Source organism: Schistocerca gregaria, chromosome 4 (assembly GCF_023897955.1).
Source record: "Schistocerca gregaria isolate iqSchGreg1 chromosome 4, iqSchGreg1.2, whole genome shotgun sequence".
Classification (NCBI taxonomy): Eukaryota; Metazoa; Arthropoda; class Insecta; order Orthoptera; family Acrididae; genus Schistocerca; species Schistocerca gregaria.
The window spans coordinates 738,038,920-738,051,277 of NC_064923.1; the positions used below are offsets into that span (position 1 = coordinate 738,038,920).

At 37.4% G+C, this 12,358-nt stretch overlaps 1 protein-coding gene across 7 annotated transcripts in view; it reads left to right on the forward strand.

Moving 5' to 3' along the window:
• The window catches only part of LOC126365849 (ras-specific guanine nucleotide-releasing factor RalGPS2), a 364,573-nt gene that overhangs the window by 341,166 nt on the left and 11,049 nt on the right, over positions 1–12,358 (forward strand). For 5 of the 7 annotated variants that reach the window (XM_050008498.1, XM_050008499.1, XM_050008495.1 and 2 more), the window contains 6 exons: positions 1,077–1,332; positions 2,632–2,795; positions 3,288–3,430; positions 5,861–6,086; positions 6,807–6,992; positions 9,710–9,781. In XM_050008498.1, coding sequence (XP_049864455.1) covers positions 1,077–1,332; positions 2,632–2,795; positions 3,288–3,430; positions 5,861–6,086; positions 6,807–6,992; positions 9,710–9,781 — 1,047 coding nt within the window. The remainder of the gene's footprint in view (positions 1–1,076; positions 1,333–2,631; positions 2,796–3,287; positions 3,431–5,860; positions 6,087–6,806; positions 6,993–9,709; positions 9,782–12,358) is intronic. The other 2 variants (XM_050008496.1, XM_050008501.1) reach the window with 1 other exon arrangement.

A 12,358-nucleotide genomic window follows, 5' to 3' on the forward strand; every position in this document is an offset into this window, starting at 1 on the left:
CACCTTTACCTGAACTTTAGCATTTATATCTTGTGCCATATTTGTCCTGTTCAACAACATTATTGTCCGTCATGTATAGGAGCCATTTCCTAAAATGGCACACCATTGGGTTGTTGCTATTATTCTTTCACAGTATGCATAACAGCCCACATAACTTTTAAAGCTGTTTACTATACACACCTTAGTGATCTAGGACCCAATCAGTTGCTGGGAGAAAGGTATGGAGAATACAACTTGAGTAGATTAGAACTTGCATCACCATTACCAACTCTTGTGTAAGCTCTGTTTATGTTGCGTAACTGAGTGAATCGGTCCATTGGTAAGACATGACTATATTTGGGAGAAGTAAAGTACAGGTACTAATCTGATCATCCAGATTAACTCGCACACTTATCTCAACATGTGGTATGTGGAACAGATTATATGACTGTGTAAATTACTTGGAAACGTTTATTGTCGGATCTGGATTAATTGCCTGCACTGATACACATCCAATCAGTGTAAATAATTGTCACTAGCCTCACTTTTGCCCATAAGACAGGGTGAAACTTCTCCCGACTCCAAAGTCAGTGCTGAAAGCTCTGTAACTATGTAACTGCTTTCAGAAAGATATCCTAGCTGGAGTGGACTGGAATGCATAGAATGCTAACAGTTTGTGTACACCTACAACTAGTTTCTATCAACACTGGTAACCTCCACTAGAGTGAAACAGTATACATTTCAGCTTTAATGGACCAAAAACACGTAAAAATAGATCACTCAAAATTTACATTGAAGGAATTCATTTGCTTCAATTAAGGCTTGCCAAGTCCACTTCATTCAGAGTTAATTTTCTGTTGAGCAGAAGCAAATCATAATGGTATGTACTATTTTTGAATCTTATTCTAAAGATACTTAGTTGTCCTGAGACACACACCCACCTTGAATATTACTGGTCAACACAGGAGATGAATTGTATAGTATGTCAGCTTCTTAGCCAGTTTTCTACCATGTGTTTGTTACTGAACAGAACTGTCATTAGTTTCTTCCCCTTTTTTAATGTCTTAATTGTGTTAACATCAGATTTTCTCTTGCAGCTCATTGCCACATAGCGTTGGTGCTCACAGTAAGTCACAGAGCTTACCGGCAAACTCTTCTATCAAGAGCTACGATTCAGTTGTCTTTGATGCACTGAGAGTACCACCTGAGGACTTCGCAAGCCAGTTGACACTGCTTGATCTGCAGGCCTTCCGCAGTATTCAGCCTGAAGAGCTAACGAGCTGTGCTTGGAACAAACGCTCTAAACTCGCAGTGGCACCGAATGTCGTGGCCTTCACGAGACGTTTTAATCATGTATGTCACTCATTTCGAAATTATTTCATGTCTAATAACATTGTGATTTTCTATCTTTAGAAAAGCTTGTTAGATGCATTATAGACTTGGTGCTGTGCATCTCACACGGAAATTGGTAACGTCATTTCTGTTGACTAAAATATTGACTCCATGCTACGGATGTAAACGTTTTAGTTACAAATAATAATTTTCCTGAAAGACTGACAAATTTATTTCGACGTTGCTAGTAGAGTAAAGATTATGTGGAGGTTGGGGGGGGGGGGGGGGCACCTTACAGTGGTTGCACTACAGTATTGTGTTGCAGTTGTTAAAGTCTTTAGAAAAGTAATTCTCTTCTGCTTAAGGGATAGTGAAAAAGGTAGAAAAATTCTAATTTGAACGGAACTTGAATATTAGGTCAAGTAAGACTTAATTTATTATTCACTATTCCTCTTATCCCCATCCACAATGATTGTAGTTCAGCAAAACCTATATTTAAGTTTCAATTACTTAACTAATTTTGTTTGTTACTTTAATGCATACAGTTGTGCAAATTCAGTGAGTGATCTGCCCCTATTATTTTGTGAATTATCATCGTGCTTATGAAAGTTGCCAGTTACAGTTCAGTTATAAAAAGGTAAGAGTAATTTGAGAAACAATTCCTTATTTTGCTTCTTTGTTTCCTATTCCTTTTGCAGTAGTGGTGCCTATAAAGTAATCTAATGACACCACTTATGAATGTGTTGCTTTTGTAAAGCATATAATACTCATTGAACAATGTTATACAGTGGTCAAAACACAAGGCTCTTATTCAAGAGAGGTTGGATACTTGACCAGTGTTTCTTATTAGATATTGTGCTGAATCTAAACCTCTTCAGATCATTTTCTGAAAGGTTCCCTCCTAAAGGCTGCTGTGTTTGTTAGTTGTACTAATGGTTTATCTCTGATGACTTTGATGTAGGTCAGATGCCAAACTTCAAGCCCTCTTCTCACAGATTTTGCAGTTGGCATTATGGTTTAGATGGTGGTATGAGTATGGAAGTTTCCTTATGTGATTAAGTTTTCTTATCTGTCAGGAAATAGGAATTTACTGTGCTTATTTGTTTTGGCTTCTACATGTCACAATGATTTTATGATTAAATAGATGGTTTTCTCTTGGTTTTCATATTTTGGTATAATGGTTCTTTTTTTGCGCGATGTATATTTTTCCCATACACAAAAAATAAACTTTTGTTTTATTGCCCATATAATTTGCTGTTGTCATGAATCTAAAAGTTGTTAAAAAAAGATATGTTAATAAGCTTTTTTATTTTATTTCAGGTCAGTTTTTGGACTGTACAAGAAGTTTTAAATGGCACTACACCAAAGCAAAGAGCCGAGGTTCTTGCTCATTTTATTAGGATAGCAAAGAAACTATATGATCTTAACAATTTACACTCACTATTTGCAATCATATCATCCCTGCAGAGTGCATCACTTTACAGGTCAGTGGGAGAAAGTTATCACAGTAGTTTTTCTTTATTTTGTTGCAAATGATTATGAAAACATGATCAAGCTTTCGTAATTCCAATAATGTTTGTTTTAATGATTGTTTTTATAACGTTTTGATACTCTGTTCTTTGACCTCATATGCAGAAACATTATGTTAATGGAAATTTTGTTTCTTGACTTCCAAAAAATAGTAAGTAACTGCTAGCATTATAGTTAGGCATTGAGCAGCAGGAAAGCATAAAAATAAGGTTAAACTAATTGCTGTGCTTTCAGAAAATGCTGTTCCTGGAAGTTAACAGCAGATCAGATGCATGTGCATCTACTGCTCAGAATTTCAGCTGTATGGCAATAGTTACCTTTACTCCTTAATATTGTCTCGATAATGGCCAGGACTCTCCACTATCATGTCAATGTTGAACATCATTTATATCCTTTGTATTTGGTAGATGCTTTTTATTTATGCGATGTTGTTGTCTACATTGCAGGTTAACCAAGACTTGGTCATGTTTGTCAAAGAAAGAACGACAGACATTTGATCGTCTTGCAGAGGTGTTTTCAGATAAAAATAATTGGAGCAACCTAAGAGAACATATGGAAAGTCTTAAACTGCCTTGTGTACCATACTTAGGTAAGTTAACTTTCAACTTCAGTGTGCTTTCAGGATCTGTTTGCATTTGCATTTTTAGCCCCTCAAAAGACAGAAAAATATCTATTTGCCAAGATGAGGCGGAGACACTCAAAGGAAAAAGTGTATACTATCTAGCTTCTGATACAAGGATGTGCTGAAAAGAGGGCAAAAAATGGGTGGATGTTTGATCAACATTCAGGAACTAAGAAAGGTAATCATCTACATCAAGAAAACTTTTGTGAAGGAAATTGGCAGCAAAAGAATACTGACAGGTAAAATTCATAAAACAAGGGGAGGATGTGAAATAGTGGTAGACAGATGCGACAACATTCTTCGCAGGTAGAAAGTTGATACTACAAAGAAATGATCCATCTGAAAAGTTAAGCACACTTCTAAGCTTCTTTCATGATAAAAACTTGCTGTGAGGTCAGTAATCAGTTTGATGTCAGCAGGGTTCTTACGGCTAATAGCCAAGGAAAGTAGCAACAAAACATATAAATTTACTTTTACCCAACTGCTGATCACATCATAGTAATTGCCTTGGAAGTAAATTTTTGACCATTAAGTGGTTTAGAAGGGGAAGTGGGGAAATAAACGTTGTCATTAAAATCTGTGGCTTCTGCAATAAACTTAACCAGATGATCAGAAACTTCGAGGACATAATCGTATTACTTGACATGAAACTACTAGCTAAGAAATAGAAATTTTACTTTGTTAAAATTAACTGAAGAAACATAAATATAATGAAGATATGTAACCCTGCTAAGTGTGCCTTAGACTGGCTGATAGCCCAAATGTATGTATAAGGAAGTATTCATTCCTGGAAGGCCAACCACATAAGCAGGGTAAACCTCCTCCAGTTACTAGCGAAGTCCTGTCTAAACCCAAAGTTACACGTACACAGTTGGGAATAGAGTATTGGAGAAACTTTATCCAGTACTGGTTGCAGGAAGTCAGGTCCTCGTGTTCAAAGCAAGCATCCTCAGAGAAAACACAATCAGAATCCATGGTGAATTAACCCATTCCCAAGGAATCCAGTGAATGACTGGAATATTGCAGGGAGATACTAAAAGCTGCATTATATTAAAGTATTCACACGACGTGATCCAAAGGTTACATTCAGAAGTAGTAAGAAATTCGGCTGAATGCTGATGAAATGATCCTACTATCAGAAAGAAGAGCCCTGCAAGAAGCCATTAACAAAATGGAAGAATGGTCCAAGGAAAACAACTTTGTCATAAATTGGGATAAAATAAAAACAATGAAATTCAGGAAAGGTTGATGCCTGGCAAACAGCGACAAATTCACCTGTGGAGAAAAAACTTGAAATAATCATAAATTACAAATGCCTAGGAATAACACTGCTGGTGACATGCCTTACCTTTTCAAGTGAACTGAAGACACAGTACTAAGAATGATGAGTGCAACATGTGAAATACAGAAACTAAGTCTGATATCCATAAGAATAGCCCTGAGATTATTCTAAATCAAGTTTGTGGCCATTGCATTGTACGACATACGGCTTACGTGGAAACACTACGCATACGCAAATCTCAAATGGCTAGAGGGAGTCAAGTCAGCCTACCTAAAATGTGCTAGGTGTATAAAAATAAATGCAAAACAGAATAACTTACATCTTGGCAGGCACATCCTTCTACATTGAAGATGCCATATTGTAGCCGATATCAACCCCACAAAGCACAAACTCCTGGAAAACAGACAGTAAAAAGCAAGAGATAGGGATAATGGATCTCTCAACACTACAGCAATGATAAATGGAAAGAAGTCGACATTAGGGTACACCACTAGATATGCATAATAAAGAATATCACAGCCACACCAACAGTTGTCAGTGCAGCATTTGTGGAATGATCTTACTATGCATATCATATACAGTAAAGGAAGCACACCACGTCTTTACCTCACTGTGCAACTGATGATAAGTTTAGTTAACTAATTCATATCCTGTACACAATGTGTTTAATAAAACCTTAATAAAAATAGCCCAAAAGTGTTATTGAATGAGTGCTTGTAAGTCAGGGATTTTAATACCATATATTAAGATCAGTTCAACATTTCAAATTTGTTTGTTTTATGACAAAGTTAACAGTTAACATTTATTACCAGAGCACTTAAGTGTAGTAAATAGTTCCACTTTAGTTGTATTCTGTTTATTTAGACTAAACACCTGTTTGTGTAATATAAACAGGAAATAGCCTTGATAGATCCAGTAGGAATCTGGTGTTTGTAATTCTACTTCTCAGTAGACACCAGAAATGCTTTATTTGTAATAGCTACGCAGTCTTCTGGTATTGTTCACATGCACTTGGCAAATACTTACATGCTTTAATTTAATATCTGATTTTTCTAATGTTCTGTGTGCTGTCATAAATCTAGTACTGTAAGTATAGTGTCCTATATTTGTTACAGGATTGTTTTTGACTGACCTTACATATATTGACATGGCACACCCTCACTCTGGGGGCATGGAATCTGAGCAACGCCGTCTTAAGATGAACAATATACTTAGAGTGATATCAAATTATCAGCAGTCTGACTATTCCACTCTTGTGCATCTACCTCATATACAGACTTATTTACGTTCTGTCAGGTACATTGAAGAGCTCCAGAAGTTTGTTGAGGATGATCAGTACAAGTAAGTATTTCGCACAATAGTTGTGACATTTTTCACATTTGGTCTTTTCAGGTCATTTACAATACATGTCCTAGGAAAGGGTTACAGAATGTTTGCAAAATTTTCTGGGTGACATCAAAGAAAAACCAATATCATATAAGAGACTATGAATTATTAAATCTGAACTGTTGTTGAATGGGCAAATAGAGGTTATTTTTTGTTTATATTCCACTCAGAATTCTATAGTATCATGTTAAAAAAATATTTTGATTTAACAAACTGAAATATTTCCACATTTTTGTGGCATTGCGTTGTAACTGCTGTTTGTAACATCAATTAAATAACCAAAGAAAAGATCATATTTCCTAAGTAAGTTACAACAATGAGACAGTTAAGGTTGAAATAAGACTTACCACAAGGAAAAAAGTTCCTTCTTTTTAGTTAAACTTTCACTTGATGCATTCAGAATCCATTAGTGTGGCCATTATATCTCCTGATAATTTCCATTTGTGCAGCAAGTGTAAATGTCCTCTTGTGAAAGGATAAACTAAAAGGTGTTAATCCTAATAAATTGTTACATAATGCCTAATACCATCCAACACAGTCTGCTCTTAGCACACTTTACAAATCAAACTGCTGCAAGCATTTCTTTTATGTTGTGTTCTAAAGAGAGCATAGAATCTATCTTGAATAAAATTTTTGTTGGTTGTGTTGACACTTTTGGTAAACTGTTAATTGCAGGTTGTCCCTAAAATTAGAGCCTCCATCTCCTGCTCCAAGTTCATCCAGCTCCAAAGAATCAGTTTCTGATGCAGTGGCTTCACTTAGCCTCTCACCTGCTAAAGGGTTGTCATCAGGCTCCTTGAGGCTTGCAGCTGGATCAAAATTTGTGCCCACTCATCGCAAATGTCGAAGTCTTGGCACCAAGTAAGTAAGAGTACTACTTTTGCATGAAACATTGATTTAAAAATTGTGAACATCACGTTCATGTATGTAATGAATTTGTTGCTTAATTTATTTCCAGAAAAGAAATTGAGTAGGTATTGTTAGTTCATTGATTGAAAGTGGGGAAAGTTGTTAGGGAAGGCAAAAATGTAGGCTGTCGGACAGTTGGATTTGCTTTATGGGAGCCTTTCTGTATCCATGTACACACGTATTAGGGTATTACTGGAATTAGGTTGCTAATACATGTTACACATTCATTGATATTTGGCAGGGAAAGACACGAGTAGTGTTGCTTGTGTTAGCAATAGCTACCCCCCCCCCCCCCCCCCCCCCCTTACTTGAGCAATATCATGACTAATGGTGGCTTTACTCTTTGACACTGATCTGGTGATCTTTTGTAGAGTCACAAAGATTCTTTTGTTTCATTTAAACATCTCTGGCTTGTACTTCTGTGAACAATCTACGGTGTATAACTTCATATATATCAATTTATGTCCACATTGACAGTTAAACATTTTCATGAAGCTAGTCCAAGTTACAGAAAATGCATCTGGACAGTTTGGAAGGGAGTGAAAGAATGGTTATGGCATGTTGAAGTTGTTAAGGGACCTATTAGGTATGCATGTATGGCATTGCTGATAAGAGCATTGAAACCCACAGAGAAATGCAGGAGAACGGTATCTGAATAACCTGCTGCAAAGTAAATATTCCAGTTTTTTCTGTACTCTGTTATTCATCCGTATCCACATTGTCTCCTTAACCAGTAATGCCCACCTAGCATCTATATTATAAATGCATGCATGTTTACACACAGTGAGATTAAAAATACAAAGTAATATCTGTACAATTTTATTTGTTTTAGTTGTTTCTAATTGTGATCCGTAGTATTACTTTAAAGGACATTTGTGTTACTTTTATAAATCACCTAATTTGTCTCTTAAAACACACACACACACACACACACACACACACACACACACACACACACACACACACACACACACACACACCCTCTCCCCCCCTCCCCGTGTGTGTGTGTGTGTGTGTGTGTGTGTGTGTGTGTGTGTGTGTGTGTGTGTTAGCTGCTTGACACTCACTGACAAATAGATATGACGATAAAACCAAACCGGGTAGCATTTAGCACCAGGCAAATAAAGGGAAAAATCACTGAAAAATCGTGCTGTGTATGTGTCTATCACAGTTCCAATGGCCAGGTTTACAGATGATACCATCAATATAAATGAGAGTAAAAACACTTAGAAGAAGAAGTGGCATCATAACAAAAGTAAAACAAACCAAGGTGAACAGTACTGAATATTGGCAATATATTCATGTATTAGTTAACTGTGAAGCACACAGTCCAGTCACATTAATGTGACCACCACATACATTCGACATCAATGTGTGGTAACCACGTTTAGAGGGTAGGTGGCAGCACTATCAGTGGAGGGTGTATGAGGGGACATGAACAACGGTGCAGTCATTGAAACTTCTTGGCAGATGAAAACTGTGTGCCCGACCAAGACTCGAACTCGGGACCTTTGCCTTTTGCGGAGACGAGATACTGGCAGAAGTAAAGCTGTGAGGACCAGGCGTGAGTCGTGCTTCGGTAGCCCAGATGGTAGAGCACTTGCCTGCGAAAGGCGAAGGTCCCAAGTTCGAGTCTCGGTCAGGGACACAGTTTTAATCTGCCACGAAGTTTCACATCAGCGCACACTCAGCTGCAGAGTGAAACTCTCATTCTGGGTGCAGTCATTGTCGTAATGTGGAAATGGAGTGATTAATCTGATGTTCAAAAGGGTATATTCACTAGCTTTAAGGCCAAAAGTGGGAAGCATTTCCGAAATGTCTAATTTTGTAAAGTGTTCACCTACTGCCGTGGTTAAAGTATATTGTGCATGGCAAAATGGCACTATCCAAAACAGGTGTCAAGGCAACTGAGGTGCACCTCTGGCCACAGGTCACATTAATGTGACAAGGTGGTACATATCAGTTGGATATTCAGTAACTTGACATGCAAAGATAGGAAGATGGACACATTCCAAATACTAATCGAAATAAGCATGGCTACATGTAGTCTACCATGACAAAAAACAGTTGTTACTGTGACACATAAGGTTTTTTTTTTTATTTCCTTCGTAGGGGAAAAGTGGAAAAATAGAGCTAATTGGTATTTATTCACTCTTATTTATTAACTTAATGACTAGCACTGAGATGTTAATTTGAACTTAGTATTAGCAATGTGTTCTTATTCCCTCTCTAATAGCAAGTTAGAATTATAATTTCAATATATCACACAGTCAAATGATTGTGAAAAGGGAACAGTTAGGCCTCAAATTTTGTGTACCCAATCTAAATGTTTGTCATGTGCTTAATTAACTTAATTTTTGGCTTGTATTTATTTTCATAAACATTTTTTGAATCTGCTTTAACTCATCTTTACAGTGTGACTTGCATATGTGTGATGCATGAGATGCATTCTCTCGTTTTTATTTACACGTTTCTAGAGGTGGCTTTACAGTCTGATTTATTCACTCATATGCTCCATAGGACAAGACTTTCTTTTAGTTCTAAGAAAGAGGTGTTTGAAAATTAAGTATCTTGTGTCTAGTTGTCATTTGAATAACTTTCCTTAGTAACAATTGTGCTATACTTAAATGCAGTTCCTCTTGAGTGAAGGTGTGTCATCTGTTCACCAGATTCCGTAGCACAAGCCTTCCTCGTAACTTCCACAAACAGCAACATCAGCTGACAGGCTGGGTTCCTAGTGGGTGAGTTTTTGCTCGGCCCATCTTGTCTGTGTCACATTTCGTACTGCACATCTCTTTGCCCACATTTATGCCTCGTACATTTGTTTGCTTCTGCATGATACTGTGTAACAGAGATGCCATTGCATCATAGATTGCTTATGATACAGCTCAGTAAATATGAGTAGGTAATTTTTTCATGCTTTTTACATTCTATGGCCATTTCTAGTGACTCATTCTGTACCAGGCCATACCTAGTGACTCATTATGTGCTAAATTGTGTGTATTCTCTCTTAATCACTCTTTCAGGAAACTGGAAACGAGGATTTTAATTTACCTTTTAAATCAACTCTCGATCCCTGCCTCTGTTGTCAAAAGATAAAGGTCAAAGGAATCTGTATATAGCCAGTAGCAGGGTATTTTCATATTGTCTTAAAATGCGACCATTGTCATTGTCCTTCTGGCTTAGTGAAAATGAAATAATATATTGTTTTTACTCACGACAAACAATTACTGTTTCATTCCCATACATTCATGGAAATATTTTGAATGATAGCTGTTTTATCACTAAGCACCTCTCACCCATTGCTATTACTGTAACAATTGTAGATGATGTTAGTTGTTTTCATTCTTCATAATCCATCCATTGACAGTTTCTCATTTAGTCAAATATGGTGGCTTCTATGTCCACAGCCATTTGAATTCATTTTTGTTGCCATTTTTATGAGTCCGCTTTTGTTGTTTACATCATTGTTGGTGTTTGTTTTCTGCATGGTGCATGCTTGTGTGCATGGGAAGTTGTAGCAGTCATGAATTGTTAAGAATAATTCTTGAATGTATTCCTAATCTACACATTTATTATGGATGTTTGTTAATCTTTCTGGACATGATATATTAATGGTGTGCTTCTGTGTGTCCTGTTAAGCTGTTGTTTCAATTTATATTAAAAACAAAGATTCCAAGACTTACCAAGCGGGAAAGCGCCGGCAGACAGGCACATGAACAAAACACACAAACACACACACAGAATTACTAGCTTTCACAACCGATGGTTGCTTCTTCAGGAAGGAGAGGGAAAGACGAAAGGATGTGAGTTTTAAGGGAGAGGGTAAGGAGTCATTCCAATCCCGGGAGCGGAAAGACTTCCCTTAGGGGAAAAAAAGGACAGGTGTACACTCGCGCGCACGCGTGCGCACACACACACACACACACACACACACACACACACACACACACACACACACACACACACATGTGTGTATGTGCGGATGGGTGTGTGTGTGTGTGTGTGTGTGTGTGTGTGTGTGTGTGTGTGTGTGTGTGTGTGTGCGCGCACCTGTCCTTTTTTTCCCCTAAGGGAAGTCTTTCCGCTCCCGGGATTGGAATGACTCCTTACCCTCTCCCTTAAAACCCACATCCTTTCGTCTTTCCCTCTCCTTCCTGAAGAAGCAACCATCGGTAGTAATTCCGTGTGTGTGTTTGTGTGTTTTGTTCATGTGCCTGTCTGCCGGCGCTTTCCCGCTTGGTAAGTCTTGGAATCTTTGTTTTTAATATATTTCCCATGTGGAAGTTTCTTTCTATTTTATTTACATCATCATTAATTTGAACCCAACAATTATGTTGTTTCAATTTCACGCACAATATGTGATCAATATGGACAGCACATTTGTGTCGGGGTCACATGAAGTGGAAAAGCTTAAAGGATTCCAGGAGCATTTAAACTCTATTCCTGTAATGTAAAATTCATGATGGATCTTCTTTTTTTTTAAAAAAAAAAGCCTTTCTTGATATGTTTGTTAAGACTCAATGGATCCCTGGGTCAAGCTGTATATGGAAAACTTCAGGATAACTGACCTCTGTGTCCACTTCTCGAGCCATCGCCATCTGTCACAAAGAAATTTGGTGCCAGAGACTATAGGCCATAGAGTTTGAACACTTTCAGACAGAGCACGCATTGCCAAAGAATTACAAAATTTATCTGTAAATGTTCAGAAGGATTGGGTAGTCAGATCATCAGATTGATTGTGTGGTACAGTAAAAATTAATAATGCCTAAGAAAAAGTTTGAGGCTTGTACTGAGGAAGAGAAGCTAAAACTTACTTGGATACCTTATGCTGGCCGAATATCCAGAAAAATTGGTAGACATCTACAGAAGCATGGCATCCAGTGTATTCTACTCCATTCAACTAACACAAAAAGCATTCTTCATAATAATAAAGATGCTCTCCTGTTTTATATGGGGGCAGATTGTCAGACCAGTGGAAGGAAGATACAAGAAACATCAGCGACACACTCGACTAAAACAATGAAGCAAATCGGCTGGTACTGAGCACTGCCTGAAATATGATCATGATACGAAATATGATGAGACTAGTATTGTGGCGCAAATGCTGTTTCTGGGACAATATAATTCAGAAGACAACCAAAATGATGTTGTCAGAAAACCTAATAAATAGGGACAAAAGTTACAAATTTAAATAAAACTTGGGGTTTGGAATTCAATGTATTAAAAACTCACCATCTGTTGTATCCACCAGAGCTGGAAAACACTGAGAGAATTTGTGTTTTTATATTACAGTGGATAAAGTCTGGATGTTCCTG